We start from the raw sequence: 20,441 nt of genomic DNA, 5'->3' as shown, positions 1-20,441 counted from the left end.
GTTTTAGCCACGGTAATCAGAGAAGAAAAAGAAATAAAAGGAATGTAAATTGGAAAAGAAGAAGTAAAACTGTCACTGTTTGCAGATGACATGATACCATACATAGAGAATCCTAAAGATGCCACCAGAAAACTACTAGAGGTAATCAATGAATTTGGTAAAGTAGCAGGATACACAAATAATGCACAGAAATCTGGCATTCCCATACACTAATGATGAAAAATCTGAAAGTGAAATTAAGAAAACACTCCCATTTACCATTGCAACAAAAAGAATAAAATACCTAGGAATAAACCCACCTAGGCAGACAAAAGGCCTGTATGCAGAAAACTATAAGACACTGATGAAGGAAATTAAAAATGATACCAACAGATGGAGAGATATACCATGGTCTTGGATTGGAAGAATCAATATTGTGAAAACAACTCTACTACCCAAAGCAATCTACAGATTCAATGCAATCCCTATGAAACTACCAATGGTATTTTTTACGGAACTAGAACAAAAAATCTTAAAATTTGTATGGGAACACAAAAGACCCCGAAGAGACAAAGCAATCTTGAGAAAGAAAAATGGAGTTGGAAGAATCAGGCGCCCTGACTTCAGACTATACTACAAAGCAACAGTAATCAAAACAGTATGGTAGTGGCACAAAAACAGAAATATAGATCAACAGAACAGGATAGAAAGGCCAGAGATAAACCCACACACATATGGTCACCTTATCTTTGAAAAAGGAGGCAAGAATATACAGTGGAGAAAAGACAGCCTCTTCAATAAGTGGTGCTAGGAAAACTGGACAGCTACATGTAAAAGAATGAAATTAGAACACTCTCTAACACCATACACAAAAATAAACTCAAGATGGATTAAAGACCTAAATGCAAGGCCAGACACTATCAAACTATTGGAGGAAAACATAGGCAGAACATTCTATGACATAAATCACAGCAAGATCCTTTTTGACCCACCTCCTACAGGAATGGAAATAGAAATAAAAATAAACAAATGGGACCTAATGAAGCTTCAAAGCTTTTGCACAGCAAAGGAAACCATAAACAAGACCAAAAGACAACACTCAGAATGGGAGAAAATATTTGCAAATAAAGCAACTGACCAAGGATTAATCTCCAAGATTTACGAGCAACTCATGCAGCTCAATATCAAAAAAACAAACAACCCAATCCAAAAATGGGCAGAAGACCTAGACAGACATTTCTCCAAAAAAGATATACAGATTGCCAACAAACACATGAAAGAATGCTCAACATCATGAATCATTAGAGAAGTAGAAATCAAATCTACAATGAGATATCATCTCACAACGGTCAGAATGGTCATCATCAAAAAATCTACAAACAATAAATGCGGGAGACGGTGTGGAGAAAAGGGAACCCTCTTGCACTGTTGGTGGGAATATAAATTGATACAGCCACTATGGAGAACTGTATGGAGGTTCCTTAAAAAACTAAAAATAGAATTACCATATGATCCAGCAATCCCACTACTGGGCATATACACAGAGAAAACCATAATTCAAAAAGACGCATGCACCCCAATGTTCATTGCAGCACTATTTACAATAGCCAGGTCATGGAAGCAACCTAAATGCCCATCGACAGATGAATGGATAAAGAAGATGTGGCCCATATATACAATGGAATATTACTCAGCCATAAAAAGGAACGAAACCGGGCCATTTGTTGAGACGTGGATGGATCTAGAGACTGTCATACAGAGTGAAGTAAGTCAGAAAGAGAAAAGCAAATATCGTATATTAACACATGTATGTGGAACCTAGAAAAATGGTACAGATGGACCAGTTTGCAGGTCAGAAGTTGAGACACAGATGTAGAGAACAAACGTATGGACACCAAGTGGGGGAAAGCCATGGGGGGATGGGGATGGTGGTGTGATGAATTGGGTGATTGGGATTGACAAGTATACACAGATGTGTATAAAACTGATGACTAATAAGAACCTGCTGTATAAAAAAATAAAATAAAATTCAAAAATTAAAGAAAAAGAAGACGTACATATATACAATGGAATATTACTCAGCCATAAAAAACAATGAAATAATGCCATTTACAGTAATATGATTGACCTAGAGAGTATCATACTAAGTGAAGTAAGTCAGACAGATAAAGACAAATATCATCATATGATATCAGTTGCATATGGAATCTTAAAAAAAAAAAGATACAAATGAACTTACTTACAAAACAGAAGCAGACCACAGACTACAAAAACAAACTTATGGGTATCAAAGGGGAAACATGAAGTGGGGGAAGCATAAATTAGGTGTTTGGGATTAACATACACACACTATTATATATAAAATAGATAATCAACAAGGACCTATTATATATCACTGGGAACTCTACTCAATATTCTGTAATAACCTGCATGGGAAAAGAATTTGAAAAAGAATGGATATATGTATATGTATAACTGAATCACTTTGCGGTACACCAGAAACTAACACAATATTGTAAATCAACTATACTCCAATATAAGATAAATTAAATTAAAAATTTTTTAAAAACAGAGGAAAAACTGGATTGTACTTCAGAGTCTTCAGAGGCTCACTGTTGAGTGAGAGGCAGTCTATTCTAGGAAGTGCGCATGTGCATTCACTCCCAAGGAGAACGAGAAGACTTGTTGAAGGTGACGGGGAAGCTGGGCAATTTTGGAAACCACGACTGCAGGAGGCAGGTTTGGAGATGACCCAAGCACTCCGGGGAGGATGCAAAAACGGCAAATAGACCTGAGATTATGATTGCAGCGACTGACAGAGTCTTCCTGGAGTACTGCTCAGTTATGGATTCTGGGTTACGTTCAGGAGGACTGAGCAGCAAAAGTGCATGATAAGTAATGATGCCTGCAGGGGGCATGAGCATGAGAATGGTGCCCGCATGGCAGGTGTTCAGACTCCATCCCTCAATAGCTGAGTGGCCTTAGGCAAGTTATTTGGTCTCCCTGTGCCCTTGGTTTTCTACTTCTACGGTTGCTGAGAGCAGTAAGCACATTAATGCTTGTAAAACTGTATGAATGATTCCTTAGCACAGCATGAAGTTTGAATAAATGTTAGCTATCATCAGCATTATCCTTGCTATGATACATGGAGAAAATGCTCTGAGGAGCAGCGTTGGGAACTTCTGATAAACCAAGAAAACACAAAGAAAGGACAAGTTTAAAGAAAGAAAGAGGAAAAAACGGGAAAGAGGAGAGAGAACAAATCTTTTAGTGAGCAGGAACTCAAGTGCTTCTATTTTGAAGAACTGTGAGGGTTTCAGGCTAAACAAAGAAGAAATTATTTAAATACTCCAGCTTCTCCTGAAACTGGTATCAGTCTCCGGACAGACAGAGCTTCAAGTCACACCAAGGCTGGTCTTGTTGGAGTCCCCAGAAAGTATCTACTTCCAGAGAAGTTGTGAAACAACGCATGCCAGGCTGACTTGCAGGTGCCCCCGTGACTCTGTTCAAGAAAACTGTAATGAGATCCACAGGAGACCCAAATCTTAATTCAAGAGAAAAGTGAATAAGATAGTGACGCCCACTAATTAAAATATTTGAGTATACAGCAATAAGGTGTTATAAATTTCACATATTTTCACCACCTAAAACTAAGCAAATTGTACTTAATCCAGATTTAATCCATGGATAATGCCTTGTCATCAGTGAGAATATGAAAGCAACACCTTAAGAAATGCTAGCCTCTGCTTACACTGCGATTATCATAGGTCTCTCAGAAGGGCCACCGGAGTGAAATCTGTGAAAACCCCCTGAAATGAGAATTCCCAGTTGACAAACTGAAGAACTCATGAGTCAAATGAAGTTTAAGGAACCACAATCAGTATGAACCTATGAAAACTTGTCTTATGAACCTATGAAAACTTTTCTAAAAATACCAACAACATCTTGTACATTTGAAATCAGTAATGATGGGTCCTGACTATTAATGGCCAGTTACTATCCCTTGCTGGCCAGAAACTTTTCAGGATGTGGCTACCTGGCAATTTCAACAAGAGTTGCTTTGTTACGGATAATAGTCATATTAAAATGCATGATATTTTCTTTAGCCTGGTTCAACTTCCAAGTGCCTTTCACATTTTATAGCTCAGGAATTTTTAACTCCTTCCTGTCCTGCTGTCTCTCTTGCAAGGTCTCCTTCACTCCCACTTCCTGGCTCCTGAGCCAGTGTTTGACCTTTTAGTCAACTCTACACCCTTTCTCCTCACCAGTCCTCTGATACCTTTCCCCGTCATCTGTGATTTTTCCTAGGTTTTATTGCAAAAGCTGTCCTTCTTTGCCATCTAGTCTTCTAGTCTCCCAAAGATAAAGGAAGTAAATTATAGAATTTGCAAATGTTAGAATTTCAAGTAAAGGGAGTTTAGAGCTGGTAGTGGTGGGTGGAGATTGCTGTAGTTTATTTGTATGTAAGAGATTCATAGAACTTTTAGATCTAAAAAAAGACCCAAGTGTGCATCTATTTAAAACCCCTCTGTTTACAATAAGGACACAAGTTGATAGTTCTAAATCTGCTCTAAGTTTTGTAATGAGGCAAATACTTTCCCTAAAATCTTTCTTACCTATTCTATTGTTACAATAAGTTTCCTTTTTAGGAGTAGTAAAAAAATAAGTATTTCTCTCCCATCCAAATCATTACATGGTTTTAGTGTAATCTAATAAAATAAATTATTACACTTTAGGAACACTCTTGACTATACTGGGCAATGAGGTGTAACATATGAGCAGAGAATATAGAAAATGGATGATTTAACCAGAGGGCACTGGTAGCCTCCAGCCTATGTGCAGACCACTGACATGTTTGGTCCGGAAAGAATTTTTTAAAAATTTGATTTAGTTGGGCTCAGTAAAAAAGTGGAGAGATTAAAAACAGAAGGCGTGTGTGTGTGTGTGTGTGTGTGTGTGTGTGCATGTGCGTGTGTGTGTGCGTGTGTGTGTGTGTGTGTGTGCAGGCGTGTGTGTGTTTTGGTTTGGCTTATATGCAAAAATTGGAAGGTCTACCAACACTAGATTTGTGTTTTCCTTTGACATTAGTAAGATGAAAATGAGGTGTGCCCTTCAGACAGGGTGTGATAGGCAGAATAATGTGCCGCCCCCGCCTCCCACAAAGCTGTCCACATTCTAATCCTTGGAATCTGTGACTATGTTATATTACATGACAAAAGGGAATTAAAGTTGCAATTCCCTGCAGTTAAGGTTGCTAATGAACTGATTTTACAATAGGGAGATTATTCTAGATTACTTAGGTGGGCCAGTCTAATCACTTGAGCTCTTAAAATTGAAAGAGGGAGACTGAAGAGTTTGTCAGAGAGAGGCAACATGAGAAAGACTCAACCCCCAACTGCTAGCTTTGAAGATGGAGGAAGAGGGCCAAGGGCTAAGGAATGCAGCAGCCTCTAGAACCTCGGAATGACACTCAGTTAAAACAGGCACCATAGTTGTAGGTCACAATGACCTAAATTCTGCCAACAATCCAAATGAACAGGGAAAGCATTTTCTCCTGGAGTTTACAGAAAGGAGTGTACCCTGTTGACACCTTGATTTTATCCTGGTGAGACTGTACTGGACTTCTGACCTACAGAACTGTAAGATAACATATTTGTGTTGTTTTAGGACTCTAAGCTTGTGGTAATTTGTTAGGGCAGCAATAAAAAATGAATACACAGTCTTTATCACCAAAGTTACTATTCCAACAAAGAAGATATATAAACAACTAATAAGCACGTGAAAACACCGTTAGTCACTAGGGAAATGGAAATCAAAATCACAATGAATTATCACTTTACATCCATGAGGATGGCTGCAATTAAAAAAATAGACAGTAACAAGCATTGGTGAGGATGTGGAGAAACTGGAATCCTCATACACTGCTGATGGAAATATAAAATGGGGCAGGTACTTTGGAACATAGTTGACAGTTTCTTAAAAAGTTCAACATACATGTACCACCCAATCCAGCAATTCTACTTTGAGGTAGATATACCCAAGAGAAACGAAAACACGTCCACACAAAAACTTGCACATGAATGGTCACTGCAGCATTATTCATGACAGCCCAAAACCGGAAACAACCCAAGTGTCCATCAACTGACAAATGGAAGATGTGGTATATTCATACCGTGGAATATTATTCCACCATGAAAAGGAATGCAGCATACGTGCCACAAAATGCGTGAATCCTGAACATATTAGGCTAAGTCAGTAACAAAGCACCATGCGTTACTCTGTTTATTTGAAGTGTCTATACTAGGCAGATCTATGAAGACAGAGTATATTAGTAGTTACCTAGGGCTGGAGGAAATGGGGGCATTGGGGAATGATGGCTAAGAGGTGTGGAGTTTGTTTGGGGATAATGAAAATGTTCTAAAATTGAGTGTGGTGACGGAGGCACAACTCTGTACTAAAAGCCACTGAACTGTATACTTTAAATGGTTGACTTGTATAGTATATGAATTATACCTCCATGGAGTTTTTCAGCAAACAATAACCTTGGTTTGCTGCGATGGTTACACAACTTAAAAAATTTGCTAAAATATCACTGAATTGAACACTTACAATGGGTGAATATTATGGGATGTAAACTATACCTCAATAAAGCTGATAAAACAGTTTTAACCAAATTTAATCTTTTCTTGATGAGTCAGGGTCCACACTGTGACTACTAATTAATTATCTTGCACGAAGAAGTGAGAAGAAATTGGTATTTCTCCACCTCTGTGATTCTGTTTAGTTGGTGTGCCTTTGGTATCAATATTGCAGGGCCCTTAGGATCTAAGGAAGTGGGTAGGGCTTAGACTGCCCTTTCTTGCACGTCCCCAGGCTGCATGGCTTCCTTCTCCTCCCTTGGTTCAATCACCATTCCCTGAAGATATTTTTGCCAATGCAGCGTGTCAGGTTACTCAGGTTACTGCCATTACCTCTTCTGATCATTCGACTGAAGTTGACAATTCCCCAGGTCACAGCAAGTGGTGCTGACCTAACTTCTTCTGCATGTTCCACTGCAGAGTCCTAGACGAGGGACCCCATACCCAGTACAGCTGCATGATGTTGCAGCCTCTCCTAGAAACAACCAAGGATATGGTACACACTACATGTCCAACCACCCATCCTTCCTTCATTCCATTGGACAGATGCGGGAATTGCTTTTTCAGGATGTGAGCTGGGTTAGCCTAGATCATTTGTGCTTCCTTGTTTGTTTCCTCTAGTCTACTGGGGAGCGGAGTAAGTTGGATTCTCCTGCTATACTCTCATCCATTTTACCTGAATTCTCTAAAAGCTAGGCCTCTGCAGTGGGCATGCTACACATCTATACATATTGAGGAAAACGTAAGGAACCTGGTTACCTGGTATTGTATTAGATAATGAAGTCCCTTGATGGCAGCTTGAATCAGTCAGTGGCCATTACCCTGTTGCTCAGAGCACCACTGGGAAGTCAGCCAAACTTGTGTGCCTTTCCCTCTGATCTAGTTAGTACACTGGGGCAAACCTTCCTTTGTCGGTCTTTCCTTTGTCGGTCTTTCCTCTTGGTGACAAACCCTTCTCTGAGCCTCTCTCTCTATGAAGCAAAGTCCTCCTCTGCTTAACAGTGGCTGGATGAAAAATTCAGAAATGCCAATTTGAAATGACTTACGTTATGAAAAGCTTACAAAACTGCTTGTCTTTTATTGCAGTTACTAAATCATGAGGAGGGGGCCGAGAAAGAAGAATTAAAAAAAAACAACAACTGCCTTTTATTTTTATTTTCCCAGTGAGGTTTCTGTGATCTCTTTATTAGACACAATATGTGTCAGCTATTCAACTCATAAAAACGCAGAAAAACATGCCAGGAAAGGAGGAATATTTTCTGTCTCTCTTTTCCTGTGAAAACTTTGGATGAGCTCATCTGTGTTCTCTCCTTTCAATGAAAGATACACTCATCCCTCAGCCCCCATCTTCTTCTCATTTTCCATTGATGATGTCAAGCAGGCCTTACAGTATCTCTTTTGTGATCTTATAAAATCAATGACAACCAAAACCGTTTCCCTTATGGCTATGACCTCATCAGTGGCTTACACCTGGACAAGCCTCATCTGCATTGGTAAGTAAAGCTCCCCTCCACTGATCCAGACTGAAGCAATTTACCAGGAAACTACTGCTTTCCTTCAAAACGCTGCCTACGCCATTCAGATCTGGAAGCCTTCTGAGCAACGCTGGCTGAGTGCTGAATCTGACTAGTCAAGAAGGCTCTCCAATCTTAGTGCCTGTCTTTGCACACACCAGAAACTCTTCTTTTCCTGTGTTTAAACCCGCACACAAAGTAATCAGTTCTTCAACATGTTAGGCATGTGACATTTTGGTGACATTCTTATACTCCTCCCCTAGCCCCTGCTACCCTCCCCTCTCATTTACCTTCTGAGCAGTGAAACGGGCATCCAATTAAGTCAGCTTAGGACAGAAGGGAATTTTGTGCCACTGGGTCTACATGGCTGTGAGTTTCCGGAACCAGGGAAGTAGGTAGGGAAACATTGCCATCTCCATGCTGAGACATACTCGCAAAGTACTCTCAAACCTTTGGGACTTAAAACATAAAATCAACACATACTGATGAGTTTGGAGAGAAGCAAAGGGCTCTAAAGACAATATCGTACAGGCTCAAACAGGGCAGAGCAAGGAAGGTTTGGTGTGTCTAAAACTAAATGCTGTTTCTATGTTTAAGCAAAAACTGTGTAGAGAGTACCAGTGGACCCACAATGAACCTAAGAAGCAGAATTGACAACACACTCAACTCAGAGGATGGGGCAACTCAACAGGAGAGGTCCAATTATGGGCCAGGGAGGGTTCACCAGACCTCCCTTCCTCTGGCTCATGTGAAATGTTCCTCGTGTAGCCACCTCCCTTGCTCTGGACCCAGGCACTCCAACCGCTTTTCAGATAGCTAATTCAGCTTCCCCCTCGACATTGAGATGCTGAGACATTAGAGTGAGGTGCTCTACAAAGGGTCTGTGGGCATTCCGGTCTTGGAAAAGGAGTTTCCCCTACCGTAAAAATAACCTGGCTTTTGTTTTATCCTCACAATGATAATAAGAGCTAACGAGTATTGAGCGCTTGCTACATGCTAGGCATACTTATAAGCAGTTTACATGATGAAGGCATTTATCTCCACAAGAACCTTCTGAGTCAAACACTATTATTATCACCATATGACAAATAAAGAAACTGAGTCAGAGGGTGTAAAGAAGCTGCTCAGGGTTATGTAGCTTGGATGTGACAGAGTCAGGCTTCAAATCCAGACCACGAGGCTCCAGAGCCTGCAGGCTTAACTGCCATGCTACGCCTGCTCTTGTGAATTACTACGAACAAATTTCCCTGCATCTGGTTGATCCAGGCGCATAGGCGAGGCCAAAATCCACACATTTCTTATAAAATCATGGAGGTACCTGAGTGCTTGAGCCTCCAGAAAACTCTTGTTTTTCCTTTTGGCCTGCATTTATACAGAAGTCAAGGTAAAAAAACCCAGAAAAAACTGTACAATGTCTTTAAAGGCACAGAAGCGCTGAGATTTACCGCGAGGATTTGATCACAAGTGAGCTGAATCAGCTCCTAAGTCGGTACTTGAAAATTTTCAGTGTGAAGACTTACAGTGGAAAATACGTGGAAGCACAGTTGGGCTTATGTTTTACACATTTTAAAATCGTTTTCAGGATGTGTTTCATTTTAGGAGAGCTAGAGAAAGAAAAGGAAACATTTATTGAGTGTGAACTATGTGCCTGGCATTGGGCTGAGGGCTTTTTCACACGTGCAGTCTTATTTAACCTCACAACAATCCTGTGAAATAGGATTAACTTCTCTTACGGCTGAGAACAAAGACTCTGAGGTTATACACTTTGTTCAAGGTCACACGGTTAACGAACAGTATAACTGGCAGTAAGATTTAGAAATGCGCCACATCTATCCCTTGGAAACCGCCGCCCCGCACCCATTTACGTTATATTTAGGTTGCATCTTCTACGCCTATGCGGGGTGCCTTTGAAGGAAACTGTAACTGTCTCTGCATTCGAGGTAGTCACGCATACATCTATTGCCTTCACTAGTCTGTAAGCGTCACGAATCACAGAACTCGGGTCTAACTTGTTGCTCTTCGTCAGTCATGTTTGGCAGAGGGTGTGAGTCACTTAAAACTGAGTGCAGACGTTGACACCAGGCTAGACGATAATCCCAGGTAAAGACACAAATGCAGTCTGAAAGCAGCGTAGCCATTTTGGGCCTTACCTTTCGGAGGGACTGCTTGACAGATCTGCTAGCAGACCTGAACAAACCCCACCACTGAAGCCCACGGATGCAGCTTCCTAAGCCCTGGGTGTGGTGTGCGTGAACTACTCCATCACTCAGCTCCTTTTCTCCCTTTCCCTCGGTGCCTCTCTGGCTGCTCTCTTTCTTCCCTGGCTTTGAATATTTTGGCAGCCTCCAATAGCTTCTCTTCAAAGAGCTGAAGACAAGCCTGATGTTACAATTGCTTTGCTTAATTCCAGACAGGTTTCCGTGAATCGTATTAAATTCAGGTGAACAAAGGGTATTTAGTCTGTGACAGAGCTGAACCGTATCTGGATAAATATAAACAAGAGAGTTAATCCTGTAAGAGCCCTACTTGCCAGCAGTTGGAAGGGTGTCAGCAGTGCCCTGGCCAAGGCAGATGGGAGGGGGTAAGGCAGAAGAGAATTAACCAGACGGGTGCCGAGCATCTGGACTCTGTATAACGAAGAGGGGCATAAAGATTGTGACTGGAATACATTAGGAGCAAAGCAAATGTTCTATTCACACACACACACACAAAATAGGCATTAATATCAGTCTGTAATCCACCCCAGGGCCCCTTAGCTCGCCTTATTCTTTGTTGACTTTCATCCTCTCTGCAAAGCTTCCAGCTCAAGGTCCCTTCCCAGATCAGCCTTAGGTCATGGGGGAGATATACTGTTGCTAAACAGATATGCAAGGGAGCAGCATGAGTGACTGAAAAACAGTGTGACAACATAATCCCGGCGTGGACGGATGAGGTCAGTGTGGGGTGATGTCGGCTTTTCTAGCATCTACTGAATCATCTGATGGGAGCGGCAATGGAAAAGAATAAATACAAACACATGCAACACACCGCCACAAAGGCTGCGCGGCCCAGATCTGAGGAAAGGGAGCCCGGGTTGGTAGCATCAGTGGGGAGAAGGGGGAACAACGATCTGGGGGTTAGGAGACCTCAGTTCCCTTTTTCCCTGCCACCAGCTGAGCGGCTATGTGACCTCAGGTTGCCTGGCCTCTGAGAACTGAGGGCTCTGGTCTAGCTGGTATCTAAGGTCTTTTTCAGTTTCAAAGGCAAGGATCTGTCCTATGTAAGAGAGGTTTTATAAGGGTACCTTACTACGAGACCACAACCTTGGGAAGACCACAACCTTGGTACTCTGAATCGCAATTTTCTGAAGTTGCTATGCGTAGAATGGTTTGCCTAACCTCTATGGATAAAGGTGAAGTGTAGGCAGGTGTATTAGACCAAGAAGTTGAAATAAACAGTCACAGAGAAGAACACCTGTGCTCCAACCCACAGCCACAGAATTCCAAGTACCCAGGTCTTAAAGTCTTCTTTGCAGCAGGTGGATGGAGGAGAAATGAAAACATCATTCAATGATCTTAGGCCATGATTCATGTTCCCCAACAGGCTACTTACTTGTATACATCTCCTTTGCTCATGTTCGCTCTGCCTGGAGTATTTCCTGCATCTCTGTTTATCAAAATTCTACTCCAAGTCTAAGACCTCTCAGGTAGAGTGAAACTGCACCCTCTTTGGTTATCAGCACTTATTTCATTCTATCTCATATTACACTTTATCTCCATTTGATTACAATTACAGATTACAAACTTCCGGAGGCAGGGTATGGATCTCATTTATGTCTGTGTCCCTGGACCTGCCTGGCACGTTGCAGGCACCGGTCAACGGTTTCTCAATTGAACAGGGATTTCCACGTTACCTGCTAATGTGACGGCAATGGAGACAGAGTCATATCCCAAGGCATTTGTGGCATTACAAGTGTAGAAACCCACGTCAGCTTCCACGGGGGCCAGGATCTGTAAGGAATCATCTGGCTGTAGAAGAATCCTGGAGCAACAGAAAAGAAATGTAGGCCTGGTCAGGTCGGTTGACTCCTTTTTGGCATTGGATATTGGTAAAGCTGGAAGGAACCTCAGGGGCAGTCACAACCCTGTTTTAACAACAGGCACAAACCAGCCACAGTGATACCCAGGAAAGCAGCCTCTCTTGCCACTTTGATGGGTGTGATTCTGTTAGCAAGCCCAGATAAGGAGCTTTTGGACTGCTTATGCAGTTTGTTGATTACTTGGACTAAACGCTAACAGCTGGAGCAGGCGGCATACGTGTGCTGAATACACGTACACACACAGCGGGGGTGAGAGGAGATGCTAGAACGAATGCTGCAGAGGGATTTGGGGAAGGCTTCTTCAGGAAAAGGCAAAGTTATACAGGAGGAGTGGGGCTTGGCTGGATGGTGGAAAGTAGGCAGGGCTCCCAGATACGGAGAAAGGCATCTGTTAAGGCTTGGAGGTGGGAGAGAAGCAGCCAGATTGAATACTGACGAGAGGATCCTGATGCACACGTTAGAAGGAAATCGTATGTGTAACTGTCTCTCAATTCTATTGCCTTCACAGTCTGTAAATATCCCTGGGCACAGAAATTAGACCTTAGTTATTGTTTTATTTCCCACAATGCTTGGCAGAGGGCTCTTCGTAGTGAAGGTGCCAGCAGAATGAAGGTAAAGCCTGCCCTTCAGGGTCATGGTAGAGAAAATTCCAGAATAATCACCACACAGTTCGGATACTTTACCTGAAAAGAATTATAAGCATCAAATTGTGAGTACCTTCCACAAGCCTCAGAATCCACGCCTCTCTCAGTCTACTATTCGTTTCTTTTCTAGGTTCATGCCATTTCTAAGAACTACCTGTGACGTGATGGCAGGCAAGCAGATTAATGTCTAATGATGACTTGAAGCTGATGTCCTCATGAGGCTCATGATAACTGGAGTGTGTATGCGGAGGTGGGAAACTAGAAGGGTTGGGGGGAGGGCTGGATGGGAACTTGCCGAGATCCAGTGCCAGACCTGGCAGGGCCTTAGGTCAATAAATCATTCAATAGCACAGAAATGATTTAGCGGTGGCTTTGGGGTTCCTGCAGTCAGTCATTTCCATCTTTGTGATTATTTCCACCTCTCTGATTTCCAAAGGCTCCAAGAACTGTTCACCTAATATCATGTTAACATCCATCCAGAGGAAGAAAGCAGGTAAGGGGTCATTTTTCAGGAAAGGGAAAGAACATCATGAAAAGGTCAGGGAACTCACAAGACTTAGTGGTGAAATTAAGACTAGGAATCACATCTCCTGTCCCGGCAGCAGTCTCCCACTATCCAATTCTTTTTCTTTACTATGTCTCTTGCTGGGTCCTCTCCAGACTCTATGGTATTTGCAAGTTGGTGCCACCTCTAGTCAGCTCTTAATTATTCTGAGGTGGGTGACCGGTCTGCCAATGAATCAGGCTTCCTCAGCTCTGCTTTTGGCCTTGGACCTGTTGCTTTGCTTTTTCTTACCTCCTCTTGGAGGAAAGGCAGGAGAGAGAAAGAGCAAGGCTCACATCAATCATTCTTCAATTTGGCTAGGTATGCGCAGTTCAGATAAAAATAGGGAAGGAAATGGAAAATCTCAGCTAAAGGGAAGTTTCTGGGTGGTTTGTGTTTGATTCAGTGCCGTTCCAGACCATCACCGCTATTACAGGGACAGTCTAGCTTCTGTGGCATTGAACTAGAGCTGAAACTTTGTGGGGGATGACAGAGAGGCTATGAGACATTGTGATAGAGCTCATCCACCCATTCATTCACTCATTCACCCATGTTAGGTGTTTTCTCTCAAAGTCAACAATTACATACTGCTTAGTTTATTTCAAAGAGCTAATGAGAGAAAGATGATTATATAATTTGCTTATCTTTAGTAAGCCATACAATATTTTACGTAATAATATCACTGCTGTTTTGTAGGAATCTTAATAGATGCATCATAGTATCACTGCTAAATCTTTTCAGGTGTTCAGGCTGTTTTAGATTAAAAAAATGAAACATTGACTTAATGATTTAAATCTTTATGATGTCCCAGGAACATGGATGCCTCCAAAAGAATTTCCACACGGGAATACTGAAAGCAGGCTTCACCAAATTTCATTAGAACTGACAATTTACGATGACGGAACTTAGTGGATCATTAATCAGGTTTACCATCCTCAAAAGGCAGGGATTAAGATTTGCTAAATTCCTAAGTCTGTTGGCATAGTTCCTTCCCTATCAGAGCCCTGTCAGAAGGGGTTCTTGAAGGGAACACTTAGAGCACAAGACTAGAAGACAGGTCTTCTGAACTTGATTTTGTTTCTACGTTTTACCATTGGCAAATCCCTTCTTCTTTCTACATTTCAGCTTATCACGTTCTAAACCCCAGTTGAAGTATGTTTTCTTATCCAGCAGAAGGAACAGTTAAAATGAGGTATATAAGGAAGCTGCAGACCACCTTCTGGTATTTCCAATGACCCTTCTGTTGGTAATGCTGGACACCCTGAATGAAGAATTAAGTGTGAGGAAGGACAGGGGATGAAAAGGTTGTGAGGAAGAAAGGGAGAGGGGCTCACGATACTGGCCGATATCCCCCAGCCAGACAGTTTATTAGCTCTCTATATTCAGATCATATTTTCTTCCTGTAGAACTACTGCACCTGCCTGATCTCATGAAGGGAGTTGTAAATCCCACTCCCACACTGGGCCTGACACATGTAACTTTTTTAAAGTGGTGGTTAGCTTTTATAGCTGCATCAGTTCCTCCAGGCACCGGTGCTACTGAGTGAGTCTTGATGCTCCCTGCCCGTAGGAAGCCTGGCAAAGAATTCCCACAAAGTTGGTGAAGAGAAGGGGGAGCTCCATCACACTGGGCACAAAGCCATGAGGGTCTGAATTAAGATGGGAATAATGGGAATGGAAAAAAAAAGGAATCTAGATCTCAAAATTTAGCACTCATATATTCTTCTATTCCGTAAAATGTATACAAAGATAAAGAAGCTAAAATATTTGCCTTCATAAAACAGTCTTAAATATTGTCTTGAGATAAAATCTACATGGGACAAAATCTGAATTTCTCATTTATTGTGTATACTTAGAAATTGTTTCTAGATATAAAACTGAACTCTTTAGCTCAAGGAGGTACATAATTATTTGGTGTGCGAGTAGGGATTTGAAATAGGGTTTCTTGTTCCAGTACTTTTTTCCAATCTCTCAGGTCTTTAATATGCCCATAAAATTGGTAGATGGGAGTTTGGAGGCTGCCACTAGGGGGAGCAATACTTCTGGAGAGGCTTCCCATGCAGGACTCTCTAGGAAACATGACAAGGCAAAGGAAAGGGCTTGCTGGAGACTGAGGTTTGCTTTAGTCTCTCTATCTAGCCTGGCATCTAGGGAGAGAGATTCCTGGGGTAAAAAACATTTTCTTTGTATTTCAGGCATCAACTCTATTAATGTAACTTAATTTGTTGGTAGCTGACTTCTGTCAGCTTGAATTTAAGTTTCAAATTTGACAGGCCTGTTTTAGAATGCACAGGCACAGAAACATAGTGCTGCTTTCCAAACAAAACCAGAAAGATTTCTCGGGGTTGTTTTGGAATTTATGGAATTAGAGGATGAGGGGACGTGGATTGGGGCATAATTAAGACATACATAGCAAATAGTACTGTGGTCATATTAGGTATATTAATACTCTCTGCTTTTCTCCCATACCCACAATCCCTTTTGCTTTACTGGGCTAAAACTTACTGCTTTATTTCTTTGGTCATTATTTCTAGCTAGAAAATGAAAGCATAGTTTTGCTTTTCTCGTGGCCTTTACTTGTAAGCTTCTTTGTGACAGCTTGTCTTCTCAAGCATTCTACAAATTAAGGACAACTTGAGAGAATACAGATAATTGTTTTAGTTACACAACTGAAGCCCTTGTTGTCCAAACGAGTAGGATATGGACAAAGTGCTCGTGGGCCAGTCCTACCAAGCACAAGCTCCTTGTGGTGGAATTCTCTCCTCTGCACTTGCAATGCATAGTCAGAAGGTACTCTCATTTGAAAAGGAGGCCGCTCTGGGTGTCTAGAGGAAAGGCTCTAGCAATCCTGTGTGTGGGGTGGCATGATGATGCCTTCTAAATCCTTGGCTCAACGGTAACCCCACTGTCCTGTACCACTGTACAGGATCACCTCTCAAAGTCATGTCCACAACCAACCATGTGAAACTGCGGTAGAGGGGAAGGCTTCCCGACTTCAGTCAAGAGACATAGACTCACGTGGTGTTCTTGGGCAAGCCTTTCAGCTCTACGAGCCTCTAAGTTCCTTCTGCAAATTGAGGATAACACCTCAGAGAGTTCTTGTGAGGATCAAATAAAGGAGTGAGCTTACTGTTTCTGAGGACCTATTCTAAGAAACAGTGTCTTACTGTTTTCTAAGTAAAAAAGTATCAGCTTAAGCATCAGATACATCTAGTAAATTAGTAATTTTTGATGGTACAGGTGTGGGTAACCTACATTACCATCTTGAAAGTCCTCCTTGGAATTTCCAGTTGTCAGAGGAAAATTTCAAGCTCTGGACACAGAAATACCCATTTGTTACATCGGCCATGATGTACCATCTCAGGCCTCTCACCTTAACAAATCATTCTTAAACCCATTTTAGGTCTCAGCATACGACTAGAACCTAGAAATTATAGGTACATCCTTTCTTTTTAGAACAGTGTCTTCCTCATCTTTTCAAACTTATCTGTCCCACATCCCAACACAAACTTGTCTTTCCATTCAAGATGGCCTCTTTGACTCTCCTTGTCGTTAGTTTTGGACAGAGTTCATGTTCTTCCTCCTTCTGTTGATCCTTCCAAATTCTCCCCATCCCTTAAGAGTAAGTTCAAGTTCAACCTCCTGTTACCACAGTCCACAAGAATCCCTTCCTTTCCTGATCTACCAGAGTTGTTTTAAATTGTACTACAAAGCCTTTCCATTCTACATCTCATTCCTTCAGTTAGATTGTAAATGAATACTTCAAGGGCTGGGACACCTACTTCTTTTATAGTTCTCCCTTCAATATTCAGTATAGTGCTGGCATGCTGAATACTTAATAAAGACTTATTTAGTGACCTCCAAAGCAATGGAGCTGAAAATGATCATTTTGACAATATAGCACACTGGATAAGAGCACAGACTCCAGAGTCATGGTGCCTGGGTCCCAACCCCAGCTGTACCACATAGTAGCTTTGTAACCTTGGACCAGTAATTTACTTCTCAGTGATACAGTTTTCTCATCTATAGAATGAGGAGAATTACTGCACCAACCTAGGGTTGTTGTGAATATTCTGCGTGAGTTCCGGTATTTCAAGAACATAGAAAAGTACTTGACGTAGTAAATACTACAGAAGCGCAGGTTACTATTATTATTTGGTTGTTGTCGACATCACCACTGCCATCATCGTTCACTCTTCATGTCTGAACCTATGTATCGTGGACGTTGTGAAGATCTGCTTTGACATGGGTAAATGACTGAGAAATGTAGCGTTTTCAAGAAAAAAAATGTAAGTTAGGGCCATGGCCAGGTGGTAAGGCATTTGCCCCGTGAGAGAGCAGGGCATGGGCCCCAGTGTGTTTACCTTGGTGGCAGCCCTGGAGATGGGAAAGAGGAGGAGAGGACTGAGGCCACATGGCACACTGGTTGGCAACTGCCTCAGTTCCATTCTTGACACAGGAATCTCGGAATAAGGACAACTAGTTATTTCCGTAACTGTTTTAACACTATTAACCAAATACTGAAATCTTAGAACACTTAAAAGAAAAAAAGCCAGAATTCTGCAATTGCAAAAAAAGTATAGAAATAAGAGTAAAAGAGTAAGAATTGGGAAAAAGTACACTTAGAAGAGAGTAAGTTAAGGGGTACTGTGCAAAGAACGTCAGCTCCCAACTCCTAGGGGGACATGTTGAGGTCTTTTCCTTACCCTGAAATGCAGATTTTTTTTTTTTCTTTTTTCTGCTTAGGGATTCCTAAGATTAGGATAATCAAATCTACCACAAAGGGAGAGTGGGAACAGGTATCTAGTAGATAAGTGGACAAATTTCATACAGTTTTATTCTATCATGTTACTAGATTGATATTATCATCGCATTTTAGAGAGGGCGCAAAAGCTCAGAGAAGTAGCTCACTCAGCTGGTGCAGGGAATCAGGAATGGGGAATGACCTTTGACCTTTAAAAAAACTGACTCTATTCAAGCATCCGCTGGGGCCTAATAGGAAGGCCTGTGGTTTGGCTTCATTTTGGGTTGGCGGTAAGTTGTGCGAAGATTTGTAGTTACTCGGGGAAATGGACAGTCACTAACAAGAACATTCTGGATTTTAAGTAGCTTGAAGCTGGAGGACAGAAAGAATGCTGTGAGAAGACGTCCTCCGCGAGCAAGAATTTTTTTCCAAAACCAAAAAATATAGTAGCCCAGAGACTTGCAAGGGAGAGCTTCGTTTTGTACAGATATTTTAGGGAACAGATTTGAGGTTCGTGAAGAGCTCTGTATCACCATTTGGTGAGGGCAACTTTGTTTTTAACCTTGGCTGTTTTTAATTTAATTGCAACTAAAAGTTATTTAATGCTGGAAGCTCCACGACTGCTCCAGGTGGAAGTATAGAAAATACTTTTGGAATGGGAAAGGTCACCTAACCACACACTCTTAACCCTGTCCTAATACTTTCTGCCAAATCCTTCAGCTTCCTTCTCTTAAGAAAATCATAAAGTCTTAAATTTGCTAATATGAGTAGTTCCATCTGCCTGCTGGGTAATTCATTTCAAACTACAGACCTCTGCATGAAATGACTCTGACTGGATTTCCTATTTCCCTTGAATAGAGATCACCAAACTCCAGTCGGCTGCCACCTGCTTTTGTAAATAAAGTTTTATTGGCACGCGGACACAGCAGATTAAGAACTTTCTATGGCTGCTTTTACGCTACGTTGGCAGAATTGAGTGGTTGAGGCAGAGACGGGATTGCCTGCAAAGCTAAAATGTTTACTATCCGGCCCTTTACAAGAAAAGTTTGCTGACCCTGACCTAGAACATGGAAGCACTTTCATTTCTGGTTTGTTTCAGGATCTTCCTCATTTATATGAAAATGTTAACCACTTTTTCAGAACTGCTATTTGCTAGGACCACTTTGCTAGGAAGAATAAATTAACTGCTAGGGGGATCTTTTGAGACCCTCTAGCTTTTCAGACAGTGGCTGGTTGTCACTGATTGTCTCTGGTTGTCACTGATGTCCTCTAATGTTCTCTGCTGTCTGATTCATGCTAGCCATTTCTGTGACCTTGCATTGACCTTCTGTACATTTTTTTTTTTTTTTGGCTAAGCTTATGTATTTACTGGGATGGCTCCTTTTTCTCTGACTTGCTATTCTTACACTTTTCAACAGGGAGAAACATTTGTCCTCCCCATTTCCTTCAGTTCTGTAAAGGAAACAAGCCAAACCAAATTGAAATTGGTTTCTTCTTCCCTCCCTAACTGCCCAGCCTCCAGTTTTTACATTATCTACAAACTTGGAAACTGCATTTCTCGTGCTTATGACTTTTACATATAGCATTATTCACAACTGTGGTTCTGAAATTGACCCTGGAGGTATTTTCCATCTGATTCTCTCCTCCATTCTAAGAAGTTTCCATTTGTGGATACTCTGCGTTGCCCAAGCGAAAGCCTTCCAAATACTCCTTAATTCATCTCCTACTCAACACCACTTTGGAACACCGTCCAGAGCTTTCTGGGAAGCCTAAACACTTAGAGCATACCGATTTCTCTGTCCTACCAGATCAGAAATGTCAGCAAAACACTGTGAGTTTTAAGCATCCTCTCCTGTTGTCTGGATTTAGGCTGATGATTCTCAATCACACTGTGTTTTCCTAGACACCTTTCTAGTGCTATTCTTTGAACAACTGCCCAGGGGTTCCTCAAAATAAGAGTAAAACTCCTAATTTTGTGACATCCTGGAAGATGGTGTGTTACACCGGTCTCATCTCTACGTGACAATTATACTGTCAAATGTGTATCCACTGTGTGCCAGGCACTTTACAGATAATATTTCTGTTCTTCACTCCACTTTTCTGCAGGGTGGGTGTGATCATTTTAACTAATGAGAAAACCAAGGTTCAGAGAGGTTAGACTTATGTGGATACTACGTGGTAGAACTAAGATGCTGTGATTTTAGCCTTCCTGTCCTCCACCACTGTCGATTGTCCCCAGAGTTAACTGATATACCATTAGGTTGCTCCTCTTGACCAAGGGGGTGGGGGAGTGAGGTGGGT

General features: G+C 41.6%; 1 protein-coding gene across 2 annotated transcripts in view; it reads right to left on the bottom strand.

Annotated features, from left to right (window-relative positions):
* The window catches only part of ADAMTSL1 (ADAMTS like 1), a gene marked incomplete at both ends in the record, with an annotated part of 462,446 nt that overhangs the window by 120,897 nt on the left and 321,108 nt on the right, over window positions 1-20,441 (bottom strand). For both annotated transcript variants that reach the window (XM_082843595.1, XM_082843596.1), the window contains one exon: window positions 12,024-12,151. In XM_082843595.1, the coding sequence (XP_082699721.1) occupies window positions 12,024-12,151 (128 nt within the window). The remainder of the gene's footprint in view (window positions 1-12,023; window positions 12,152-20,441) is intronic.

Source organism: Leucopleurus acutus, assembly GCF_964270905.1.
Source record: "Leucopleurus acutus genome assembly, chromosome: 7".
Classification (NCBI taxonomy): domain Eukaryota; kingdom Metazoa; phylum Chordata; class Mammalia; order Artiodactyla; family Delphinidae; genus Leucopleurus; species Leucopleurus acutus.
Note: the sequence above shows the minus strand (reverse complement) of the source record. Positions and strands in the feature narration are given on the sequence as shown.